The sequence below is a fragment of the Xiphophorus hellerii genome, chromosome 4 (genome assembly GCF_003331165.1).
Source record: "Xiphophorus hellerii strain 12219 chromosome 4, Xiphophorus_hellerii-4.1, whole genome shotgun sequence".
In the NCBI taxonomy this organism is placed as follows: domain Eukaryota; kingdom Metazoa; phylum Chordata; class Actinopteri; order Cyprinodontiformes; family Poeciliidae; genus Xiphophorus; species Xiphophorus hellerii.
The window spans coordinates 3,123,392-3,151,120 of NC_045675.1; the positions used below are offsets into that span (position 1 = coordinate 3,123,392).

The 27,729-nt window shown below is 38.4% G+C and overlaps 1 protein-coding gene across 1 annotated transcript in view; it reads right to left on the minus strand.

Annotated features, from left to right (window-relative positions):
• The window catches only part of otog (otogelin), a 73,205-nt gene that overhangs the window by 42,863 nt on the left and 2,613 nt on the right, over positions 1–27,729 (minus strand). The window contains exons 3-19 of the mRNA XM_032560826.1: positions 27,212–27,369; positions 26,259–26,380; positions 25,976–26,184; positions 20,468–21,664; positions 20,072–20,143; positions 15,473–15,603; positions 15,247–15,353; positions 13,908–14,017; positions 12,550–12,675; positions 10,215–10,323; positions 9,061–9,107; positions 7,992–8,137; positions 6,185–6,317; positions 4,746–4,923; positions 3,045–3,169; positions 1,565–1,777; positions 1,308–1,473 (exon numbers count right to left, since the gene is read on the minus strand). Of these exons, the coding sequence (XP_032416717.1) occupies positions 1,308–1,473; positions 1,565–1,777; positions 3,045–3,169; positions 4,746–4,923; positions 6,185–6,317; positions 7,992–8,137; positions 9,061–9,107; positions 10,215–10,323; positions 12,550–12,675; positions 13,908–14,017; positions 15,247–15,353; positions 15,473–15,603; positions 20,072–20,143; positions 20,468–21,664; positions 25,976–26,184; positions 26,259–26,380; positions 27,212–27,369 (3,349 nt within the window). The remainder of the gene's footprint in view (positions 1–1,307; positions 1,474–1,564; positions 1,778–3,044; positions 3,170–4,745; positions 4,924–6,184; positions 6,318–7,991; positions 8,138–9,060; positions 9,108–10,214; positions 10,324–12,549; positions 12,676–13,907; positions 14,018–15,246; positions 15,354–15,472; positions 15,604–20,071; positions 20,144–20,467; positions 21,665–25,975; positions 26,185–26,258; positions 26,381–27,211; positions 27,370–27,729) is intronic.

Below are 27,729 nucleotides of genomic sequence, written 5' to 3' on the forward strand. Positions count from 1 at the left end.
TGGGATGTAAAAACTCGGGACATTTAAGAGGAATTAGGCTGCGAGTCTTCCAGGGCGGAGCACGCTGAAAGGCAGAGCGCAATTATGGGGGTCCTCGAGCTCGACAAGGCTTTCCACTTAAGGGCTGACCCCAGATCCAGAGCAGATACAAATATCACTCTGAGAGGGTTTGTTTGGTGGAGAGCTTCCAGCTTAGCAGCCGTCTGCATGGAAAACACTGGAGCTGCTCCAGCAGCCAACACGAAGGTGGAGGTTCAAACTCCTCAGCCGACACCCAAACAATTTTACAGCAAAGCAGATCAGAAAGGCATATAAACCAAGTTACACAACAACAAAAAACTAACTCACACCAAATAAAGTAACTGTAATGACTGTAGGAACTGAAGAAAAAACTAAAACTGAAGAAGAAATACACTGCAAAAATCTTACCAAGTATTTTTTATGTCTAGTTTCTAATGCAGATGGAATATGTAAAGAAACATTGAATTTTACATTATTCTCACTTTTATTTAGATATAAAAGTGAGAAATAAATCAATTTTATTTAGAAATGTCATAGTATACTTGAAATAAAACAAAACTAACTTACAAGTAACATTTCAGCAAAAAACAGGAGTTTGTTTTGAGTCAATAATTCTGTAACATTAAAGAAAAAGTACTAGTTCCACTAGCAAATTATTTTCCTTACAACATCAGGAAAATGTTAAGGAATTGTCAATATTAAGAAATTATTAACTTGAAACAAACTCCTAAATCTTATTTTAAAATAACTTGTAAGTTAGTTTTGCTTATTCTAAGTGTAATAGGATATTTGTACTAGAAACTAGACCAAAATTACTTGGTTGGATTTTGTGTTTTTACAGTGTAAAAACAGCCCAAGGGCTTAAAAAACACCCAGCTGTTTTTTGGCAACAAGTTAATGCTTTTTGGATCCATTTCAAAAACCTAGCAATTGTTGAGTCACATTCCACAGGCACTCTGCCGTTACCTAGCAACCCCAGCTAAGCCCTGCCCGTTACCTAGCAACCCAAGCCGAACTCCAGCAGAAGGTTTGGTCAGCTGGTTTTACCACCATATGCACTGTACAAAGGCTACTGTGTGAAAACACTGTGAAAATGTTTTCACTGCAAAAATATAAAATATTACCAAGTATTTTAGGTTGAGTTTCTGGCACACATATATTACATAAAACTAATTTACAAATAACTTTTCAGCAAGATATAGGAGCTTGTTTTAAGTGAATAATTATTGAATTCTGAGAAAACAGCTCAGAATGTGGTCAGGTAAGACCACAGGTGATGGTCTTACCTGTGCACACAGGTGTGTGTTCGGTGGTTGTAGAAGGAGCCCTGGGGGCAGACGCAGCCCTCTTCACAGTGGCCCCCACAGTGCTGCGGGATGGACAGGGAGGAGCAGCGCCGCTGGCAGGCCGACACACAGGTGCCATACTGCATGGTGGCAGGACAGGTGACAGCTGGGAGAGGACGAAGTTTCATAATAAAGTTATAATTTTATTATGAAAGTAAGAAAAGCAGAAATTAAAGATCTTTTCCCTGAATCCTCACCACAGTCCGATACGTGCGCTCGGAAGTCGACGATGATGGAGAACCTGCGGCAGTGCCGAGCGTAGTGGGCCAGGGCGGAGCAGAGGCAGGGCGTGCCACACCTGCAGGTGTCTGCGCGGCACTGCAGGTGGAACGGCGTTGGGCTGAGGTACTCGTGACAGGCGGCGAACAGATCCTGGTTCAGGATGTCACACGTCTCCGAGGCGTAGGTCACTGAGCGCCAGGGGGAAACACAGGAACGAGGTTTTCATCATGGTCCTCACATCACTTCATTTCCCGTTATGCAACTTTCCCAGTAACGAGTTTTAAGGTTCAGATCTGGAGGCGTTGTTGAATTATTACTGAGTAAATAAAGTTTTCAAAGATTTAAGTTTTGAAAAATATGAATTTTTTTCCACCAATCCTCTCCTTGGTTTTCCATAGCGCAGAGTGATGTCAGCACGCCCAGGGCGGCCATCTTGTTTGACAGCTATTTATCTGGACCTTGAATTCAGGCCATCTCTATGATGGAAAATTAGGGCCAAACTAAGATTTCTACATTTTTATTATGGGAATAAAGTCAAAATAATATGAGAACAAAGTAGTAATTTTATGAAAAACAACAAAAGATAAAATGAGGAATGTTGAGCACTTCGTTAAGTGATACAGTTGTATAAGTTTTGCAGATAATACTAAATACTTAATAGAAATACTTAATCTTTTATTTTCAGTAGCAAGATTTTGAAACAATCACGTAAACAGCTGCATGTACTTTGAAGAAAGAACCAACAGACGCTAATGAAAAGGAAAACTGATTGATTGATTCAGGCAAAAATAGAGAGCAAACTTTTCATAGGACAACAGGAAGGATTTATAGAGTCCAGTGAAATTGCATTTGAGTTTAAACCACAGTCTGTGATAAAATATCCTGGATAGGGATCTTTAGGTTCAATGCAAAAACACACAGTTTTAGCAACGCTAGCTGCGCTAATCACAGCTAGCATAACTAAACTTCACTCAGCGTTTAATTTCCATGACAACAGATTCAAATCACCAATGTTTATCCTTTTACACATCACATCATCATTAACTTTTCTAAAAATAAATCTCTCTGATTAGTGCTGGTTTAAGATATGAGCCATCCAGGCAGTTTCCCAGGGCGGCATTTTAGGGGCGCACAATCTCTAAATAGATATAAACACAAACTAACTGCATTTTATTTCATCCCAGAGTCTCAGATAAGTTCCTGCATTTTAGTTTGTTGGAAGTCCCAGAACAACTTGTGTGAAATTATATTGCATATAAAATTCCATCACAACGACGTATTAATAAAATCAGCTAAACCACTGATGGGAAATGTAAGGTAAATGAAGCGTCGCATTTCACAAATTTCATGTAGTTTATATTTAACCCCTGAAAATGGGTCAAAGCTGAAACAGAATCAGATATTTAGCATGATTAACCTTTTCAGTAGACAGAAACGCGAGTTAGAGAAACGAACCGGCCTGTTGGTGGGTGTCACAGGGGTCGAGCGGAGGCGTGCTCAGGCTGAGGGAACAGGCTGACGACACCTTCCAGGCATTTCCAAACAGGAGAGGGGTGCTCTCGATCATTCCTGATGGAGATCTGCAGGAAAACCAGGTCGCAGCCTCATCATGGAGCATCATCAGACATTAAAACAATAATCTGGGTTCTTCACAGCAGACTTACACAAGTTGGAGAAGTCATTCTTCCTTAATATTGATTTTAAAAAAACATACCAGTTCCACTGGGAGATTTTTTCACTTCTGACATTTTTTCCATGTTACAAGTATAAAAATCTATCAGTGGAACGAGTACCAAGGAATTATTGATTTTATAAAACCTCCTGTCAATTTTTGTAAAGTTACTTATAAGTTATTTAAATTTTTTAAGTAAGATATTTGCACTAGAAACTAGACAAAAAATATTTGGTAAGATTTTGTGTTTTTGCAGTTCCTATTTAGCGTATTAGCATTTTTGCTGACTTTGAAAATGTTTAGCACTTATCTTCCCCTACACTTAGTGCCAGGGCTGGATGATATAAAAAATGTACCACAACATAGGTATTTCTAATCAATCGATTCTGATAATTATTGATTAGTTTTTTGTTTTAGATATCTGAAATACTGTGAAACTGTTTCCTGTTTTATCCACAGTTTTCATTCCATCCCATTGTTTACATTTTTAAGCAGTTATGAGTCAGTGGTGAAACATTAAACTGCTGCTGCGCCAGTTCCTTAGCAAGTTGTTGCTAGGTAACCACAGAGTGAGTTAGTTGATGCCACCTAACTAGCTTAGCTAAAGGATTAAAGGATTCAAGGATTTTATTGTCATTCCACCTTTGGAATTGTTTGTGGAATTGTTTGTGGTACAAAATTTGGAGTCAGGTCCCAGAATAATAAATTTGTGTAATAAATAAAGTAATATTACAGTAATATTAAAATATTAGTAAAGTATTAAAGCCTTTCATGCCTACATGTCCCAGAATGCCAAGCGGTTCTAGATCAGAGTTCCAATTCTATATATTAAATATTCTATCATATGTATTATCTACAGATATTGATCACGAGTCTATCTCAATATATATTGTTACTGATCAAACCTACTTAGCAGTTTTATAAACTTTCATTTGAATAAAATTTAAAGTTCTGACCCATTTCTGATGTCAGCCGTACGACAGTGATACCAGCTACCCGTCCAGTCCCGTTTTCCCATAATTCATTGCATTTTTCTGTTTAAAATGAGATTAGCAGAGGCAGGTGGTGTCTTTCTGTGAACATTATGCACAAACAGCTATCTAATGTAAAGGGATGGCTGTAGCCTCAGTTTCCCTATAGCTGCCACTTCAGTCACCGGCGGTGATGTATATCCACTTTCAGCTGTCAGACAACATCCGGCACATTATGGTCGGCACAGTGGAGCCCCTTTTCCACTAACAGTAAATTCCTTGTTGGAGCTGCGTGTCCAGTGGGGCGCTCATCTGGTCAGCCTAAAAGAGCTGATCAGAGAGCGCGTCTTTTGATGCCGACTCGTGTGCATTACAGAGGGGAAGAGCACTTCACCTCCCTCCTGTCACCTGAAACAGGAGTGCGCGCTCCATCGCTCTTAATCGTCGAAAGGGGAGGAGGGAAGGGTCGGCGGAGGGCGCGGAGGGGTCAAAGGGCAGCCGTCGCACACTTACAGGAAGTCGTCTTGAGTGTTGCCGTTGAAGGTGCCGCACAGCCCCACCGTGTCGTCTTTCCACGCCTCGTCGGCCTGCAGGTAGAGACGAAACTCCGTCCAGCTGTACTGCAGATGCAGGCCGAACGCCGTCCTCACCTGGAGGAACATGGACGACAGCTCCTGGATGTGAAAGACATCTGTGGAAGAAGGAGAACGAGGAAATCAAGGCTGTTTTCACACCTGACAGTCCGGAAGACTCGGTTCAGTTACAGAACAAAACTGCAACATTTATTACATTTTCAGCTGCGGTTCTCTTTCACATCGTCAAACGATTCAATGTAATTTAAAAACCTGTTCCCCTCCTCACCTGTGGTGGCGCTGGAGACAAAAACTTCTGAAGGAGACATTGAACGCAACTTCCTTCATGATGAAACGTAAACCAAAAAATTTTGGATTTCTCTTTTGTTTTTGGCTAAAAACCACGAACCATTTCTCCCACTAGCTCTAGACTAGCACGTTTGTTTTTGTTGTATTTACCCAGAATGCCCTGCGATGTAGTCCACTTCCTGCTTTTGGAGCGGTCAATAATCATGCCACTATCGCTGACTTATGGGAAACTAAAATCAGAAGCTACACTGCAAAAACAAAATCCTACCAAATATTTTTGGTGTAGTCTCAAGTGCAAAACTCTTAGCACACTTGAAATAAGACAAAACTAACTTACAAGTACATTTTCAGAAAAATATAGCAACTCGTAAGTAAATAAGACATTTTTCTCTTGCTATAAGTAATATAATCTTCCTGTGGAACTACAGTAGTACTCTTTCATCAATATTAAGGAATTATTGACTTAAAATATCTTGTTGAAAAGCTACATTTAAGTTAGTTCTGTTTTACTAAAATAGTTGCACCAGAAACTAGACCAAACATAAGATTTTGTGTTTTTGCAGTGTAACTCTCTGGGCTTCCCTACATGAAAAAATCTTTCCAACCCGAGTAAAATGATAATCTGAGTTTCCTTTAACTGTATTGAACTCAATTCATTTTGTAATTTCAATACGTCATTTATTCTTGTACGTATTTGATTAAATTAAGGACATTTATTTTTATTAATCTAATGGAGTTATGATTTTTGGTTACACGGGCAGATGATGTTATCAACCAGCTCCTGTGACAGAACGTAAAGTATAAATGTTGATGTTTTCATTTATGTATCAAGTATCACAGTTTCACATAAAACACACAAAAGAGCATTGATTTGACCACCAAGACGCCGGCGTGTAATGAGAGCAACACTCAGAGGACATTTTCTGCACACAATGCAGGAACTGAACAGCTCTGCATTGGGAAAATATTTCCTCAATAGCACAGCTGCCATTCAATCTGCCTCCAGCATGAGTGCTGAAAGAGTCCTGGACGAGACAATGGCGGCCTGCGATGAAAGACGAGGGACAGTACCGTCAGAATAGGGCAGCGAGACGCGGTACTGGCCGGCCATGAAGACCTCGCCGGCGTGACTCAGTGTGATCTCGGTCCTCGGATCCTCGTCAATGATCAGGTTAACTGATTGGATGCAGGACCCGTCTAGATTCTGCAATCGAGACAAGATGGGCGTTTTCCCAAACAGAAGAAGATTCAGGAGACACAAAGAGAGCAAAAATACAAAAGTAGTCAGGATGAAAAATTCTGTCCCACAAAATGAGATAATGTGTATATGGATCTTTAAGAGAAAACTGACACATTTAGCAACAATAAATATACTTTTCTTCTGGAATAAAACAGAAATTCAGGTTGCGGCTGTTGGAATCGGGTCCATGCGACCTGCGGCGTCTGCAATAATTTTAGGTCTAGTTTCTAGTCCAACTATCTCAGTGCACTTGAAATAAGACAAAACTATCTTACAAGGCACTTTTCAGCAAAATATAAGAGCTTCTCTTAAGTCAATATTTGCTTAATATTGATAAGAAACTATTAGGTCTACTGGCAAATTATTTCACTTACTCACAACATTTGTACATGTTATTAGAGAAATAATCTGCCAGTGGAACTAGAACCTTTTCATCAATATGCAACATTTATTCACTGTTTCAATAAGCTCTTATTTCTTGCTTTAAAGTTACTGTAAGTTAGTTTTGTCTTATTTCAAATGTACTAAGATATTTGCACTAGAAACTGGACCAAAATTACTTTGTAAGATTTTGGGTTTTTTGCAGTGTAATTCACCCTCTACAGTTCTAAGTACAGTGTCAAAAGTACACTGTAAAAACACACAATTTACCAAGTATTTTTGGTCCATTTTCTGGAGTAAGTATCTTAGTACACTTGAAAACAGACAAAGCTAATGTATAAAGTCACCTACCAATCCAGCATTTTTGGTCAACCGGTTTTACTGCTGTCTGCGCTGCACAATGGCTGCTGGAAAAGACCAGTGTTTTGGTGTTGACCTACTACTCAGAGACCACTTGCTGCATTCTTGTTGGTTGCGCAGGAGGCTCTACTAGTGCTTCTCAAAGATGTACGGTTGCATAATTGTGCATGTGTTTACAGCCATTTTCATTTAAATTTGGATTTAAAGTGACAAGCACTCCTAAAACTACTCATTTTCAATATAGACAGAACTGAGCAGACTAAAATCTCATTATTTAAGAATGATTATGTGAAAAATTTGAAATGAAAATGTTCTGTAGAGCAAATAAACCTCACCTAACATGTTTAAGGAAGCATAACAGGTCACCTTTAATGTAAAATCTGCTGATATGAATGATAAAAGCTGCTTCACTTTCGCTTCTGATGTTTTCTGATGAATCGTTTCTTTCATAAGCGGCTCCACAGCCGAGAGGTTTTAGCGCCCACCTCTACCCTCCCCACTTTTACCGTCCCTTCCCATCATTCACCTCCTGCTTCTCCTGCATAACCTTCTCTCTGTCCAGAGCCGCCGCCCCTCCCGCTCCCACTGCTCTGTCAGTCAGGCCAGATAAGCTAATCCTGTTGGCTGTTAGAGGTCTCTGCTCTAATGAGTGGGACATCTTATATCTCACCTCTCCCTCTCTCGCTCTGCTGGGAAGCCCAGCAGAGAGGAGAAGAAGCCCTCAGTCTTTTGTCACTTTTCTTGTTCATTATCTACTCCTGCAGTTGCAGTCAAAACCCTCGACTCAGCAGGGATTATTGAGCACTTAAATTCTGATATGATCTACATGATGGACAAATTGCAACCTGAGCCAACAGGAGCCGCAGCAAAAGAAATATCAGGTTGGGAGTGACTCACAGCTCCGCAGGGGGCGTTCTGGATGGTGACAGCGAATTTTCCTGAGTTGCGACTTTTGGCGAGGACGTAGTGACATGTCGCAGGGAAGGTGAAGATCCTCCCGTCAAATGACTGGAAGTACATATCGCCTGTAACCGAGCATTCCCCTGAAAAAAAGCAACGCATTTTTAAACTTTCCTTCTGCACACAAAAATGCAAACACACAACATCTTGCTAATTATTTTTGTCTAGTTTCTAGTGCAAATTGACAGTAAGACTCCCCTGATAGATGACTAATAAAAAGTTTATAGAATTCATTTATGAGCACTTTATAAATCATCAATAACTGTTTATCCATTAAGTAAGGTTGAGAAAGAGGCCGTATGCTAAAATGCTTATTGTGCTTACAAGGTAGAAATGTTTAGTGCAACAACTCTAAATAAAATATACAGGTGAACAGATTTGAGTCACTATTTGGCAAGAACCTGTCAGATTTTGTGTCCTTCTCACCCTTCACAGTGAAATGTAGAGATTAATTAATTAATAACATATTTATTAGAATTTATAAGAATAACCTTATTGTAAAGTAGAATTAAAAATATCTTAGTACACTTGAATTAAGACCAAACTACCTCTACCTAAGTAATTTTTCAGCAATGTGAGTTTATTTTAAGAAAATAATTCCCTTACAATGATAAAAAGGGAATAGTTATAAGTTACATAATCTGGCAGTGGAACCAGTACTTTTTAATCAATACTAAGGAATTATTTTCTTAAAAAGCACTCCTATATCTTGCTGAAAAGTTACTTTTAAGTTTGTTTTGTCTTATTTCAAGAGTAATAAGATATTTGCATTAGAAACTAGATCAAAACCACTTGGTAAAATTTTGTTTTTTGTGTATTTTTGAATATGAATTGAATTTAATCAATTAATCGAGAGAATAATCGAAAGAATATTCGACACTAAAACGATCGTTAGCTGCAGCCTTACTGTACAGCATTTACAAACTATAAAAATCAGTTCTTCTTGTATGACGTTTATTATTTTTTTTAAATCACTATTGCATGCAGTTGGAGGAAAAGCACAAACCTGGGCAAGTGTGGTCGGTGCAGTTCCACACTCCACCCACACATGTGCTGCAACAGAGAGCAGAGAAATCCACAGGTGGCTACATGAAAGGCTGAGCTAATGGCAGGATTACTGACAGAAACTGGACACACAGGCGGTCAGATCCAGCAGATAAAAGGGACCGAATGCAGCTGATAGGAAAAGAGCAGATTCTGTTTGCAGGAATAAAAAAATTAAACCCATGGACAAGAATGTCCAACTTAAACATTGAGTTAATTTGTTAAATATAATCAAATTAAGTTTGCAAAACTGAATTCATTTACTTTTTTAACTTAACAAATTTAATCTATCTACTTGGATAAACTTAATTTGATAACTTATAACAAATAAGCAATTTGTTTTTACTTGGATCACCTGATTTCTGACTTTAGCTGCTCAACCTCAAAGCCAGCTAAGCTAGGTTGAACTCACTCACTCTTTGGTAACCTAGCAACAACTTGGAGAGTAACTTCTGGTTACCTAGCAACAACCTGCTGAGTAGTACCAGTAGAAGTTTAAGGTCTGGAATTAAAACTGTGGATAAAACAGGAACATTTTGGATATTTAAAACAAAACACTAATCAATAACATTCAATACTCTGCAAAAACACAAAATCTTACCTTGTGTTTTTTTTTGTCATGCTTTAAGTGCAAATGTCTTTGTACACTTGAAATAAGACAAACTAACTTGCAAGTAACTTTTCATCAAGATATAAGAGTTTATTTTGAGTCATTAATTCCTTAATATTTATACAAAAAAGTATTAGTTTTCACTTATAACAAGACATTTTTCCCATGTTATAAGTGAAATAACCAGTGGAACTAGAACTTTTTCATCAGTTTTAAGTAATTATTGACTTAAAACAAGCATCTTCATCTTGCTGAAAAGCTACTTCTAAGTTACTTTTGTCTTATTTCAAGTGTACTAAGATATTTGCACCAGAAACTAGACCAAAAATACTTAGTAAGATTTTATGTTTTTGGACTGATATGACACCCTTATATCGTGATACGTTTTTCAGCCATATCGTCCAGCCCTAAATTGAAACTAATGTTGTTAATGGATTTACTCTTTGAAACAGTAAAAACCAAAATATTTAAACCAAATCAGCAGGGAGAAGTTATTTGACGCTCACCAGTTGTTGCATTCTTCCTGCAGAGTTTGTCCAGAGGGATAAAACATGCCGTGGTATTCACAGGGACAGTCAGCCGGGGCCACACAACTCCCTTCCTCATAAATCAGACCTGGGGACACATACACAGAAAACTCAGGAATTAAAAAATATAATAAGTTACTGTAAAAACATAAATCGGAAAAAACCTGTATAGAGCTTTGGAACGAGACGTTACTGCTCTAGACGTAGGGATATGAGCGCCATATTCAGGGGCCATAACAAAAACAACTGACTCACAGATATTTTGAATTTAAGTTACTTAAAATTAATTAGCAATGGTTCGAACTTGCTGCGTTATTGGATGTAATGTCCGATCACACGACCGAAACGGTAAAAAGATGGAAAACGGACTTTTGTTTTACTGTTTTCTGTCTGTAAACAACTATAGGAGACTAAGCTATCAGAGCTAAGCTGTCGGAGCTAAGCTATCAGAGCTAAGCTGTCGGAGCTAAGCTATCGGAGCTAAGCTATCGGCGCTAAGCTGTCGGGGCTAAGCTATCAGAGCTAAGCTATCGGAGCTAAGCTATCAGAGCTAAGCTATCGGAGCTAAGCTACCGGAGCTAACGAAAAGGAGACAAATGTCCTGGGTATCAGCGGTGAGACGTCCTGATATCACGTCCTCCAACATCCCAAGTTATCTACGAGTTTGCTCCAGACATGTCCATTCTGCTGAGTGTCTAAATTCGCTTTGTTGGTGTTGTGTCATAATGTTTTGCTATGATTTTAAAATCATATTCAGTTAACTGTTATGTTAAGTTCATTTAAGTGGGTCAACCTTGTTTAGGTCGGGCTTATATTTTTTTATGTAGCATAGTCCCAGTTTTGTCAGTGGACATCGAGGTCATTCCATTATTGTGAAGTAAACTATTTTACTAGTGTTATCAAATTTACAATATTAATACCGATATGTGTTCTGATATGTTCTCTTAAAGGCAAACCGACGTATGAAATATATTAGTTCAATCCAGACTGAATCTGGGTCACTGCGAGGTAAACGCCACGACATCGGACCGACATGCACGTAAATTAAAGAGGCGATACAGCAAAACCATGATGGATCAACAAGTTACAGAGACTGTTGTCATTATTTACCCCAGAAGAGGTAAATAATGACAACACAGCAGCGGAGGCTGTAGAAGAGGAGCGAGTTGGAGAGGCTGAGGAGGAAACCGCAGGAGAAGAGCTCAGCAAGGCTGCAGACTCTGAAGAGGAACATGAAACATTTGTGTTGAATTATGTGTTCAGTTGGAAGTGTCTGTTTTCTGTCATTTAATCATTTAATGTGATAAACATTCATGAAACGTTTGATTCAAGCTCTTCAAGTTGCACGTAAACAGGTGATGAAATGAATCACATTTTAAGTAAAAATTTGATATTTAAAAAATTTCAGGTAATAAACATAGAGGTAATAAAAGATTATGTTTTTAAATAAACATTTTATGTGATTAAAGTAAACAATTATATAATCAGATATTTTCCAGTAAACATTTAATGTAACAATCAAACCAGATGAAAGAGCATTAAATCTTTAAATATTTAATGTGTAATTAAACATTTCAGAATAAATAATAAAGGTGACGAGTAAAAGTTATGAAATAGATCGCACTTTAAGTAAATATTTGTTGTATTTAACATATTTCAGGTAAGAAGTGAACATGTAATGAAATAGATCCTGTCCTAGAATTTTATGTTATTAAACATTACAGGTAACAAATGTGATGATTATCTGAGGTAATACATTTTATGATATAAAATTAGTTAAAAATAATAATAAAAAAGGGGTCAAAATGTAATAAAGATGAGTGTGCTTCAACTATACAGACCAGTAGAACAATTTCACACTGATTTTGAGTTAATGGGGCAACGATTTGGAAGCTATTGGAGAAAACATCCATCCATCCATTGTCTGTAAACCCTTGACCCTTAGGGGTCAGGAGGGGTGCTGCTGCCTATCTCCAGCCACGTTTTTGTATCAGTTAGTCACAAGGTATTTATTCACAGGAGTGTTTGGTTCGGAAATTGACGGTCCCCAAGTGAACCTCCGAGCGCTTGAGGAGGGAGCGGTCGAGAACAGCTGGCCAGAATTAGCGTTCATAAATCGGATCAACCTTGAGCTGAACGTCCCTTGCTCCGCGGAGCGCGGAAATCTAATATCCAACTTGAAAACAACTTCACTGCGGTTGGTAACACAATGAAAACGCTGGAATAAAGTTTGTTTTGGTCTGCGACCTTTAAAGATGGCGCAGAGCGACTGTTGGTTCCAAAGCTCTATAGAATAATACATCCAACAGTTTACCTTCAGGACAGTAGCATCCATCTAAGCAGGCCAGCTTGCTGTCTATGCATGTCCGCTCCAGGTTGCATGTCTCCGGGCAGCAGCTGATGCATTCCCTGTACTGCAGCCCCAGAGGACACTGCTTCACTGGTCACAGAAAAAGAGTTTCAAAACATTTTGACTTGAAACAGTCACAAATGGACTGATTCTGAGTGTTTTTCTCAAGAAATACCTGCAGGGCATTAAGAACTAGGGATGCCCCGATCTGATCACGTGATCGGAAATCGTGGTCACATCTAGGCGTACAACCGGATCAGGAATCAGTTTGATATGTATAATTATTTTAAACCCAAACAGGAATAACAACAGCTACCTTTGAGTGGTGGTAAGGAGTCAGACTGTCTGGAAAGATCACTGTGAGCAGTTTAGTGATACAAATCAGATTTCCGCATATTACATATATTTTCAAGAGTAATATTTGTTGTGCTATGATTGTTGTCATGCAGTCACAGCCACAACCAAAGTTACCTACAAAAAAGAAATAGTAAATTGCTCTTATTGTCGTTGTCAATTCAATAATAATGAACTGACATTTATCGTCGGTTCATTAATCGTGATAAACCTTTATGTCCATATTACCAGGGCCAGCCCAAGCCCTTTTGGGGCCCTTGGCAGATTTTAATTTTGGGGCCCTCATACCAACATGTCAACACCAGATGTCTATCATTCCTAAACTTTTTTTTTTCTGTAACGTACCTACTCTTATTAGTATCTTTTCTAACTATCTTACACCATAGCAGTGCTGTTATGGCTATTGAATTTAACCGGGCAAGAGCAACAAAATTTAAAAAAAAATAGAATTTTGAAATTCAGAGTAATATTTAAGTGTGTCATATTATTTTGACTATTTGAAAGTAACACCAGCTGATAACACATAATTTACAATTAACAAGAAAACAAGTTTTATATCTTATATTTCCCCAACAGTTTATTTCTTTCCCCAGAAGTTTATTTCTTCATTAACAGAAAGAAATAAACAATTATTTGTGCAACAAGAACAAAACAATATGTAAATAGTTTTTCCACGTGTAATAGCATCTAGTTTGTATTATTCAATGTTATTTTAAATATATATATATATATATATATATATATATATATATATATATATATATATATATATTTGTCATGCTAGTTTGATGCTCTTGGGGGCCCTCTGGTGGTGTGGGGGGCTCTAGGCAGCCGCTTAACACATCCTGCTTATTGCCTGCCCTAAATGGTTGGTAATTTTGACAAAAAAAATCAAATCTTGCCAGCTACAAAGCTGCATAATTAGTAGAGTTTTGTTGTTTCTTGACTAAATGTGAGTGAAAGCGTACCACACTGAGGAATGCGCTGCCTCCAGTTGTGCAATGGGTGGTCAGCATGGGCGCAGGCTCGAGCGTATTCGCTGAACACCTGGCATACCACATCGCCACTGGGACCCGACCTTCAACGGAATGAAAAGACAGAAAAGGACTGTTCGAGCGGAGCCAGAAGAGGTGTGGTTACACAACCCTGGTTCACTGGGCTGATCCGACCCAAAATAGCAACCCAAAGTCTGCACTGCCGTAAACAAAAAGACAAATCACTGAGTCTGTGGAGCAGATTACTGGGGCTGAATCAATTTCAAAAACACATAAATGGGTGTAAATATAACACAAACAGGCATTCCCTGGATCCTTATAGAAAACAACAAAAAGTTCAAAAATTTCATTGTAAAATTGAAAAAATGCACCTTTAAGTTTAATCCACATATTTTTTAAAGGAGTGAAACCATTCCAGATGCTCCATATTGACCAATTTTATCTATTCCAACACCAAACTGCAAAAATATAAACCCCTACCATGTATTTTTGGCCTACATTTTAGTACAAATATATTTGTATACTTGAAATAAGAAAAACACTAACTTATAAGTAAGTAACCTTTCAGCAAGATATGGGAGCTTGATTTAAGTTAATAATTCTTGAATATAGATTTAAAAATTACTGGTTCCACTGACGGATTATTTTACTTATAACTTGTGAAAATTGGCATAAGTGAAATAATCTGCTAGTGAAACTAGAACGTTTTATCAATATTGAGGAATTATTTACCTATTACTTAAAATAATCTCTGATATCTTGCTGAAGATTTACTTTTAAGTTAGTTTTGATGTTTGCACTGGAAAGTAGACCAAAAACACTTGGTAATATTTCTTGTTTTGCAATGAGAGCACAGGTTATTGATTCAGATGGAGATATTTTTTACTATTAAAAAAATAATATTATCTTACAATAGAAAATGTTGACTCCATCACAAAGAATTCAATACTTGGGCTTTTTGTATTCTTTTGTGAGAAACACGTCATTCTAGCAGCCTTTGATACTTTTAATGGATTTATCAAACTTAGCTAAATACTTTTTAATTAAAATGACCTAAATCTTGTTTTCATTTCTCAGAATTGACAGAAAAGTGCTCTATTGTTTAATTTTAATTAGTATTTAAAAACTATCAAACTGGTAAAAAAAAAAAATCACTGTATTTTGTTTTTCCTTATTTTTCTTGATGATTTTGGCCCTTGTGACAAAAATTTTGGACACCTGTGGTATAGTCAAAGTTTTGTGTTTCCAGGAGGATAAAATAAAAACAATTGAAATCTCTTTCAACAGTAGAAATTGCAATCGGTTGACTTACATGCAGAGGTCGTTGGAGCAGCTGGCCATGTAGGACAGCGGACTCACAAAGTCATGGCAGCTCTGGAAAGGCGGGTCCAACAGCGCCGCACACACTTCCTCCACTTTCTGCAGCCAAAACAAACCAAACAGAAAAGCTTCTCCAGACAAAACTGTAAAATATGTCAGACTTTACTTTGTTTCAGGGTTGAATGTGGGAATTATTCTTCCTTCTTTTCCTGTCTCACCAGAAGGATTTGAGTATCAACACCAGCGCAGGGCGACAGGAATGCAGAGGGAACATGGGGACATCGGTCCTGGTGGGGCTCCATCTCCATCCAGCTGTTCCCAAACATCTCTACATCTGGAGTCAGCACACCTGGGAGGCAGGAAAACACTCAGCCTGGCTGTAAGTCAGCTCACATTTTACATGTTTTTATACTTCCATTTGGGTCTCATCTGCTTCTGAAAGCAGCCCAAGCACTTAAAAACACACACACACACACACACACCCCTACACACACACACACACACACACGCACACACATATATATATATATATATATATATATATATATATATATATATATATATATATATATATATATATATATATATAGGCCTGTCACGATAGCAAATTTTGCTGAACAATTAATTGTCTCAAAAATTATTGCGATAAACGATAATATTGTTTGAAGACCTTTTTACACTGATTTAATGGAAATGACGTAATAATCCATGCGATTTCCTGCCAAAGATAGATACACTTTATTTTCAAAAGAACACTTAACACTGGAGCTGATAAACAAAATAAACAAAACAACCAAAAACAAAAATAAAATGGATTCTCAGTCTCCATTAACAAAAAACTCACTTGAAAAAAAACCTAAAGAACATAAAGTAAAAGTGGAAATAAATACTGCATTCAACCAAAAGAGTACAGATTATGAAGTCTGTATATTATGTTGCCCTTCAGTAATACTTAGATTTAAATAGAGAAGATGGGCACATCGACTACCTGATGCAATAGTTCACACTACATGATTTTTTGCTCCTATTTTCCCCTTACAACAATCTTAAAACGTTGGTCTTTCTAAGATTGTGTGATGTGTTACGGTAGATCGTTGTTGCCGCTCCGATCTAAATCAGGGGTTTTCCCCGACTGGGATCTTAACGCAGCCTGTTGAATGTGACAGGTAGCCAATCAGAAAGCCCGGATTCTCCTCCGCGCTTTCTGAGGGGAAATTACGGAGGGGAATCCCAAACAGCTGACACGGCGCAACCCGAAGTCCAGCGGACATCAGAGATGATACTGGAAACAACATTAATGTTTATTCAACATGCAAAGAATATAGAAATGACAAATGGAGGAGTTGGAGTGAAATTGCTACAGCAGTTGATAAACCCGGTAACTTTTCAGCTGTTCTCCGTTAACGTGACGTAAATAGGTTCTAATGATTTTCATTCAGTCAGGACTTTACGCTGACACTAGCCACATGCATTGCAGGTAGATTGTAGTAAAGCATTGATTAATGCCTGGTTTTAAAATTAGTTAACTGGACTTGTAGCCATTATTTTGTGCCCATTGTTGGACACCACAGGGCAGGACCGAACCCGATCGAACCGTTATACCTAGGATTTCTGTCGGCTAATGTGTGATCTCAGGTTTTGAAAATGGGCCGACAATCGGCCGACAGCTCTAAGATCGTGTCGTGTGCGCTGGGCTTTATACTAAGGAAATGAGGAAGGGAGGGTCAGTGGAGAGCACCGGAGTTGAGCCTTTTTTCATTCAGTGTCATTACCAGAAAGAGAAAAAGGCCGGAAGAGACGATAATGCCGATAATAAAAATGACGTCGATAGTTTTAATTTATTGTACGATTGATTGATTTACCGTTTATCGCGACAGGCCAAGATATACATATAATCCATGATGTGAGAGTGATATGCTGTTATCAGGCTCCAGGGTTTATTTGTGTTCTAAACACAGTGGTGGAAGGTTAAACTGTGATTTAATGCATTCACTTAATTAAAGTAGTTTGAATTCTAAGATAGTTATGCCAGTTTACAACAACTGTAAGATACATGCCCATGAAATATGTCACTGATTAAATATGCATATAAGTGCAGTGAATTGAAGGTACATGTTACCTGAGGGAATTGTGACAAAATATGATGTTATGGGACTATTTCTGATTTAAGGAAAGCTAATGTTGATGTCTATGATGGAATATGTCTAATGTGTACAGTAAGTTACTGAACTATAAATTGGACTGTATTGACAGTTAGATGAGCTGGTTTGTTCAATAAATAAGCTGAGAGAAATTGGAGTAACACAGAGTGCGTCTCCTTTGTGCTCATTTACATGCTGTTTTTCAGCTTCATCTGCTGCTGACGGGTCTGGAATCCTGGTACCCTTTACCCTAGTCTGAACTAAATATTTAGTTCAGAGACAAATATTTGCCTTGTTAGCCAAATACTTAGCTCAGAGCTAAGTATTCAGCTTGCTCAAGGCTTATCATTTAGCTCAATATAATATATATAGCTTGGTCACTAAATCTTAAGCTTAAATAAATATTTAGCTTAATGCTAAATGTAGTTTGTAAACTAAATATTTATTGTTTAGCCTGACAGGGCTCCATGGGTTAAAGCCTGGCCACCAGGCACTTGCCAACGTGCCCCTCCTCCAGGCCTGGCTCCGGAGTGGGGCCCCGTTGACCCACGTCCGGGAGAGGGAACACTGTTTCCGTTGGTGGTCCTCATCATAAGGGGTATTTGGGCTGCACTTGGTCTGGTTCCTCACCTAGGACCTCTCTGCATTGGGTGACCCTACCAGAGGCATGAAGCCCCTGACAGCATAGCTCCGAGGATCACTGGGACACTCAAACCCCTCCACCACGATAAGGTGGCAGCCCATGGAAGGGATGTGTATATGTGTGCATGTTGGGGTGTGTGTGTGTGTGCATTTATGTATGTGTGTATGTACAGTATATGTATGTAACATTTATTATTTAAGAATGAGAGAGAACGAGAGAGAGAGAGAGCAAGAAAGAGTTGTATTTTTTTCATTTTTTTTCAACATGAGGAAATGAGCACAATGTGGTGGCAGGCACATTTTTAGTTTTTTATTCTCTAGTGGCCTTTATTAAACAGTAATTGATCAGGAGATTTGGAGGAGAGAGAAGGGACTGACATGCAGCAGATTACCCAAGACTTGGAATTGAACCTGGGATAACTGTGTTGAGGTCTACAGCCTCTGTAGATGTTGAGCATCCTGTCGTTCTTCTCTTTTATACCAGTAGACTACACATAAGCTCAACAACACATAGGTTTCTATTTATAGCAATGTATTCATTTAAGAATCGATTTTCCTCACTAACAGTAATAATTTCTGATTATCTTCTCTGTTTCATGGATTGTGCTTCGTTTTTACTTTTTCTACTCAGTTTTTCATGTTAAATTGCACTTTTTTTTATTAAGTTTGTTATATTATATTGAATACATTTTTCTAAATAAAGACTAACAGAAAGATCACACAGTTCCTTTCATTTTTGATAAAGCCTGTTTTTTCTTATAACAAACAAACCAGATAGAACAAGTTTGGGCTTCTTCAGGGTCCAGAGTATTAAATTATGATTACAATTATCATCTAATATTATGTACAGATGTAATTCTAACCTTAATTTAACACCCAGGGACCCTGAAGAAGTCCAAACTTGTTAAATCAGCTTTTTTATGTTTGGTATAAAAACACAGGATTTATCAAAGAAACAAAAAGATGAATGGACTGAACTTATGTAGTGCCTTGCTAATCATTTTGACCACTCAAAGCACTTCACACTACAGTCACATTCACCCATTTACACCGATATGCAGATCGGTAAGCAACAAAAGTGCCTTGCCCAAGGGGACCTCGACATGTGGCAGGAGGAAGCTGAACTCGAACTTACAACCTTCTGATCACAAGACGACCACTCTACCCACTGAGCCACAGTCACCCTGAAATCTTTTTTAAAAAGCCACTGCATGATCCTTCTGTTAACCTTTTTTAAATTCCGGATTTAAACACATTTCACTACGAAAAAGTGCAAGTGCAACATAAAATGTGAGTAGAGAAGGTAAAATAAAGGACAAACCATAAAACTACAAAAACAGAGAGAAAATAAACAGAAATCATTTCTATTACAAGAAGAATTGTAATTCTTAAATTAATCGGTTGCTATAAATATTGAGCTATGTGTTGTTGTGGCACTGAGCCATCTGCCACTAAAAAAGTGAAGGGAAAAGGGCTAAAGCAGAGGAAGCAGCCATCGTTGGGTAAGGAATAGTCTTAGATTTAGTGCTGATACCTCAAGACTTTTAGGTGATTTTTAAAGCAATTCTTGCAGTTTCTTGAACACTTTTGGGGGGCAATTTACATTGACCAATTGACCTAACCTACATGTTTTAGGAGATGTGGGGGGAAACCAGAGCACCTGGAGAAAACCCACGCAAACACGGGGAGACCATGCAAACTCCACACAGCAAAGATCTGACACATCCTCCCTGTGAAGCTGCAGTGCTAACCACTGCATCACCGTGCTGCCCGCTTTTTTTCTTTTTCAAATTCATCTTAGCGTTTGATTGGTTTTTGAATTGGGTTAGGAAGGGATCTTTGTTCTAGTTGGTTAATGGGGGGGAAAAAACTTGCCTTTTTAATTTTTGTCATGACGGAGCGTCGTATGGCATGATAGTTAAAGTGAGACGTTCTTGATTTTCGTTCACTCTTTTTCTTCTTTTTTCTGTTTCTTCAAACACAGAATGTTTTGTATTTTTTTCCAAATTGAAAGCTTTGGCTTTTTCCTTTTACCATCCTGCATGGATTGAGGATCTGGGTTGTCCACATTCTCCTGGATGGTTTCTACAGCGAACTCCATCTTTGCTGCGGATTCCAAATCCGTGGAACAACCTGATGAGGTTTCTTCTGAGAAATCCTCCTCAGAAGAAACCTCTTGATGTAAAACGTCAACCTGGTCAGGTTGGCTCTCTGAATCTTTCTCCTCCTCTTGAAAATCTGTAAACTCTTGTGATGTTTTTTGTTGGAGATCTTCCCTCTCATCTCTCAGAGAGTTGGCAAGCTGAAGATCCTCATTTTCTCTTTCCAATTTAATAATCCTCTCACAATTTACTTGCTGATATTTTTCTGCTTGTTGTGTTAGAGCAGCAACATCCGTTTCATATCTACAATTCAGCTCCTGGTACAAACCTTTAATCTTCTCTAACTCAGTCTGCGCATCCCTTTCCTTTTCTTGCAGGATTTTCATATCATTTGCTGTGTTTTCCTGGAGGTCGGCATTCATGGCTTTTATGTTTTGGAGAAGAGCCAAGTCTTCCAAGTGAGCTTTTTTCTCCTCAGTTATTTGCACCTGAAGATTTTGCACCTGCTGTTGAAGTGAATAATGGCTTGTGTCATACTGGCCTATATTAGATTTTAAATGTTTTGCGAGCCCGTTGAATTTCTGCTGCAGAGTCTGGAACTCTTCCGTCATTGTTTCATAGAGATGATCTTGCTCAGCTTTCAGTTTGTTGATTTCCTCACGGTCTTTCTTCGCTCTCTCTGAACTGGCTTCTCTCTCACGATCTATCTCTTTCTTGGATGTTTCTACTTGGGCTTTAAGTCCAGAAACATCTCTATCATACTTCCCGTTGAGTTCTTCATATGAACGTTTGACCTGGTCCAATTCGTCCTGCAAACTTTTTTCGCTGCTTTGCAGAAATTTGATCTCTTTTGACATTTGTTGAAACATATCTTCCTTTTCAGCTCTTAGATTTTCAAGGAGCTGTTGTACCTCACTATCCCTCTCTTCACAAAACGTTTGTATCTCAGCCTCCTGCCTCACCAAAGCAATGTCGGCTTCATACTTACAGCAAAGCTCCTCGTAAGAAGTCTGGAGTTTGTCCAGTTCTTCTTGGAGGGCTTTACCTTTCTCTTTTTCAGCCTGGATTTCTGATGAAAATGCTTCCTGGCTGAGGAGATGGGCCGTCTTTAAATCTACAAAGTCTTGCTGCAGCATCTTCTTATTCTTATATCTCACATCGTTGTGCACGTTGGAAGCAAGGATCGCAGCGCTGACAGCTGCTGGATCACTAAGCTTCTCTACTCTCTCGAGTTCCCTCTTTGACTCTTTGGACTTGTTGATGAAGACTTCTTTGATAGCTTTCTGCCTCTTTAACTGGAGTTTCGTTTCTTCCAGCTCTTCTTCCATGTGGGCCAGTCGTTGGTTGTCTTCAAACCTTTGGGCTCTCTCCATTTCCAAAAAAGCACGCAGCCTTTGGATTTCCTCGTGCAAAACATTCGGGTGCACAGGAGGGAACCTGCCTTGGGAGTTGTGCTGGAATCCCCTTCTCATCTGGGGTCCCATCTTTCCATTGTGGTATCTTGGGTTTTGATGAAACATTTTCCCTTAAATAGTTCTTTAAAATCAGTCGGTTTCTAAATTACCTGAACGGTATTTGAAAGAGCTTTGAGTATGTCTGAACTGGTCAGCGATATAGCAAGCAATGAAAGATATGCAGAATTGTGTTCTGTACATATATGTCTAGTTGATGACATCACACAGACTGCCTCACTAGTGACATCACAGAATCTTCTGCTGGTGGTGTTACATCATCTCACCATTAAATTTCATGCTTTTTATTCTTATTTATATTCAAAATAGTCTGATTCACTTGTTTTTTTCCGCCATATGTGATCATTTCTTTTGAACATTTTTCAATATCTATTCATTAGAAAGTTAATTTTGCTTGTTTAGTCAAACATTTATTTTCTTGTTCTTGTGTCAGCAAACATTGGAAAAAGAGAGTTGGAAAGAAAATTTGTAATAAGTAGATGAGGTCTGGAAAGTTTGTTTCTTTTATCAAACATTTATTGCTTTTGTAGTTTTTTTAGGTTTTTTTTTGCTTTATATACATATATTGATGTGGGAAGAGGTAACATTTTGCTAAGTTAATGCCATGAGTAGAAATAAATATATAAATATAAAATCCTTTAATAAAATGAAAATGACAAGAACTGATTAAAATAATAAAAAATAAAAAAATTGAACTAGTCGGGGCTGAGCACAAATAAAGTTGCAAGATTTACCCATGAGAAAACCAGGGATCTCAAACCCATCCCACCATGCTTGACCACCACAAACTCAGTGTGTGCCACAGTAAATGTTAAGCCTAGGTCATTTTCAGACCTATGCAAATGCATGATTTTTGTTTGTATGCCCTCATATTTAGGTCCTCTCTGCCAGGATCTACCATCTTGGATGGTAGATGAAGACAAACCAAGATCAACTGACCGACCAGCAGGTGGCGGTAGTGTACCAACTTGTTGTGTGGGAAGAAAACAACAAGGTGAAGAAGAAGAATATCTGCAACGTGCTGCTGTTGTGTTTAGATGCTATAGTCGGAGTCTCACTTTCTCTGATTTTACTGTAGTCGACATTTTTTCGCATTTGGGTCAGTACATAGTTCACACAAGAACTATCTTGTTGCAGACACATTTAACCCCAGAATATTCTAACATATTTGACTGACTGCTACAAAGGTTATTGGCATTTGTTCCTGGATTTCCTGGTTCCTGGAAAAGTTTCAGATCTCTTCACAGATGTTGAAGTCTGGAGAATCGTTTTAAACACTTTGGGACCTTCATGTGCTTCCTTAGCCTCTCCTTTGTTGCTTTGTTTGGGGCAATACTAACAGGACTCATCCTTAGTTTCTTGGGCACATAACCAGTTCTCTAATTATTTTATAAAATATATCTTATTGTTGCATGCAGTTTTGGTTCATTTTTTGTTAGCAAATGTTAAAAATCTGTTGAGGCATGTTGCACCGTAGCCCTCTGAATGAACATAACCAAGTTGTATTTCGCAGGAGTTTGAACTGAAATTGTTATTAATTCGCTGAAAGAAGACAAGTTTTTATTTTTTGAAGTTTATAGTTTTGGTTCTTCAGTGAAATTTAAAGTTTTACAGTTTGTTTTTTTTCACAGGGTTTCAGAAAGTCACAGCTGATGAAACCCAACAAATGGTTGAGTGTGAATAAAGTAGAACTAGTTTGGAGCTAAATACTCCAAACTAGTGTGATGCCCACTGGTGCGTGCCCACAATAGGAAAAAAAGGAGCATGCATTTCTTTAAATGTTTATGGGGTTATGATAAGTAGCTATTTTATTTGTTGTTAACAGGGATTAATGACGATGGGTGTAGTAGCGGTGTTTCACCAGTAGGTGGCGCGTGGAGACTCTGAGCTGCCTGTTGCTCTGCTGTTTCTCATAAATTGAGAGAAATGGGAGTAACGCAGACTGCGTCTTACATAGAATAGAATAGAATAGAATAGAATAGAATAGAATAGAATAGAAGTACTTTATTCATCCCAGCAGGGAAATTACTTCGCAGTTACAGCATAGAGACAAGACACAATAACAACTACCACTGAGTAGTAGTTGTACCTAAACCTAAAGAACATAAAGTAAAAGTGGAAATAAATACTGCATTCAACCAAAAGAGTGCAGATTATGAAGTCTGTATACTATATTACCCTTCAGTAATAATTAGATTTAAATAGAGAAGATGGGCACATCGACTACCTGATGCAATAATTCACACTACATGATTTTTTGCTCCTATTTTCTCCCTTACAACAATCTTAAAACGTTGGTCTTTCTAAGATTGTGTGGTGTGTTACGGTAGATCATCGTAGCCGCTCCGATCTAAATCAGGGGTTTTCCCCACTGGGAGCTTAACTCAGCCTGTTGAATGTGACAGGCAGCCAATCAGAAAGCGTGAATTCTCCTCAGTGTTTTCTGAGGGGAAATTACGGAGGGGAATCCCAAACAGCTGACACGGCGCAACCCGAAGTCCAGCGGACATCAGAGATGATACGTGGAAACAACATTAATGTTTATTCAACATGCAAAGAATATAGAAATGACAAGAGGAGGAGTTGGAGCGAAATTGCTACCGCAGTTGATAAACCCGGTAACTTTTCAGCTGTTCTTCGTTAACGTGACGTAAATAGGTTCTAATGATTTTCATTCAGTCAGGACTTTACGCTGACACTAGCCACATGCATTGCAGGTAGATTGTAGTAAAGCATTGATTAATGCCTGGTTTTAAAATTAGTTAACTGAACTTGTAGTCATTATTTTGTGCCCATTGTTGGACACAACACAGCAGAACCGAACCGATCGAACAGTTATATCTAGGATTTCTGTCAGCTAATGTGTGATCTCAGGTTTTGAAAATGGGCCGACAATCGGCCGACAGCTCTAAGATCGTGTAGTGCGCGCTGGGCTTTATACTAAGGAAATGAGGAAGGGAGGGTCAGTGGAGAGCACCGGAGTTGAGCCTTTTATCATTCAGTGTCATTAACAGAAAGAGAAAAAGGCCGGAAGAGACGATAATGCCGATAATTAAAATGACCTCGATAGTTTTAATTTATTGCGACAGGCCTATTATATATATATATATATATATATATATATATATATATATATATATATATATATATATATATATATATATATATATATAATACAGACCAAAGTGTGGACACACATTCTCATTGAATTCAATGAGAAGGTGTGTCCACACTTTTGGTCTGTATTGAGTACAGACCAAAAGTGTGGACACACAGTTGTGTCCAAACTTTTGGTCTGTACTGTATATATCCAGCCACTTTTTAGCAACAATTTAAAAGTGACCTATTATGCTTCCTTAAACGGGTTAGGATAGGTCTGTAATTATTTAATTTTTTTGCACAAAGTCATTCTTAGATTATGAAATTTTAGTCTAATTTAGGGCCTCTGTCACTTTAAATCAAAATAAGCTGCTGTTGGCCATGACCCCAACTCAACCTTTGCACTCGCACGTTAAAATGGATGCACAGTTACACAACCGTACATCTTTGAAAAGCAGAAGTAGATCCTCCTGCACAACCAACAATAATGTAGCAGGTGGTTTCTGGATTGTAAATCAACAACCAAACACTTGTTTTTTTCAGCAGCCATTGTACAGTGGATACAGCAGTAAAACCAACTGACCAAACGCGCTGGAGTTCCACCTGGGTTGCTAGGTAACAGAGCAGTGAATGCTGATTTGTGAGATAACATCCCAGAGGTTTTTTATACAGCTTGTTTTCCAGACACCAAAAAACATTAACTTATTGCTAAAAAACGACGTGGTGGAGGCTTTTTAATCGCTTTAACTGTTTTTAGAAACAGTTTGAAGAACAAAAACATGCAAATAGGGAATTTTGCACAATAGGTGCCTTTAATGAGTTTTAGTGTCTGAAAAATTAGCCATTTCAAAACCTTTCAACGAGGCACATTCAATAGGCACTGCACTGTTACTTAGCAACCTGAGCTGAGCTCCTGCTCATTTGGTCAGCTGGTTTTACCGCTGTGCAATGGCTGCTGGAAAAAACAAAGTGTTTTGTTGTTCACTTACCCTCCAGAAACCACATGCCACATTCTTGTTGGTTGCAGAGGAGGCTCCACTTCTGCTTTTCAAAGATGTACAGTTATAGAATCAAGCATTTGTTTGCAACCATTTTCACATGCAAGTGTAAACATTGAGTTGTGGAGCGTGGACAGCAGCAGCTTATTTATATTTCAGGTGACAAGACGCCCTAAATTAGACTAAAATTTCATTATCTAAGAATGATTGGAGCTATCCTAACCTCTTCAAGAAAACATAATTGGTCACCTTTAAGTTATTATTTACCGTAGCTCGTCTTAAGGTCGTCCTGAATGTCTGCGTTGAAGTTTCCGCACAGGCCGCAGGTTCGGCCCACGAACTCCGGGCTGAGTTTAATGTAGACCGATCCGCTCCGCCCCTCCCAGGCCAGCGTGAAGCCCTGCTGCTGCGTCACCAGCACATACTGGGAAATCTGCTCCAGCTGCAGCTCATGGATGTGATGAGGAAGCTGCAGACTAAACAGAGAGAATTTCATATATAAAGACGTAAAGTGAAGCACACGGACAGTAAGCATTGCTAGGTCCCTAACCTTTGACCTTTGAAGGTAACGCTGGTGGCGTGGAGTCGTATCTCGCCATCCCACGGCAGGAAGAGGCTAACGGACCGTTGACAGGCGTAGGGAGCCGAGCCGCAGTTTGGGTCATTGTGGACCTGCAAATATCCAGATCCAGGAACGTAAACGTCTCATCAAATAAATGCTGACAGGTTGGCTTTAGAAACTACTGCAATGCTGCTGCCAGCATTATTTAAAAAACTAAACACCATCCTAGTGCTCCATTAAACAGTAGTGGTAAGCAGTGTTATGCACAAAGCCATTGAAATGTTCAGTTTAAAACCAAACTTAATTTTCTGTTTTTTACATGACCATCTTCAACTGAGCACAAGATCCCCTGACAACACTTAATAGCTAATTAAATATTTAGTTACCAAGCTAAACATTTAGTTACCAAGCTAAATATTTAGCTTCAAACTAAAGATTTAGCTTCAAACTAAAGATTTAGCTCAAAACTAAATATTTAGTAAGCAAAATATAACTTGTAGAGACTAAAACAAATTTCAAGGATTTTGAAAAATCCACCTTTTTAAGATGAAACTTGATTTTTAAGGAATTTGTAATTTTATGTATTGGTTTGTTTACCTGGAAGAAAATAGAATCTAAAGTTTTGCCATCATGTTCTTGGTTGTGATAAAATTGTGATTGAAAAGAAAATCAATCTGTAATCAAAATGCGTGTTTTGGTTTTCCCAGGCAGAGAAAAAGTATCTCCTTCCTTTTCATGGAAACAAAGCCCTCATCTGTTCCAGGTACTTTCAAGGCATTCTGGGAAATTGCCGTATTTAAAGGTAATTGACTAATTATCCTTTGAATTAACTTAAGAACAAACTTTCCTTAGGCTGGGATTGATACTAAGAGGGTAATGAACCAAATAGAGAAACTTCTGAGCTTCTCAAAGTCGTGAGAATTTGTTTAGTGTGAACCAACCTGGACAACAACGCTGGCCTGGGTGGTTTCCTCACAGTCCCGCAGCAGCGTGTATGTGCATCGCCCAGGGAAGTGGAAGTAGAGACCGTCAAAGGTCTCAAAGTTGTACTGACCCCACGTCCTGCAGGTCATCTCCCTCTCAAACCCGAGATTTGGAACTGGAAAGCAACGAGAAAATAATGAAAATATCTTTTGAAATTATTACAATCATTTAAAAAACATGATCACGATGCACAAGTTTAAGCATATTCTAGACTGAAAAACGGTAATAGATTAACCAAAGCATTTTAATGGCTGCTGAACACAAATAGATAAATAATTCATCATTCCTGTACGTTTGCTGACAAACCTTCAAGAATTATTTACTTAAAGGAAGCTCCAGTATTGTGCTAAAAAGTTACTTGTAAGTTAGTTTTGTCTGATTTCTAGTGTATTAAAATATTTGCACTGGATACTAGACTAAAAATACTTGGCAAGATTCAGTTTTTGCTGTGTTGTCAGGACATTCTGGATGATTA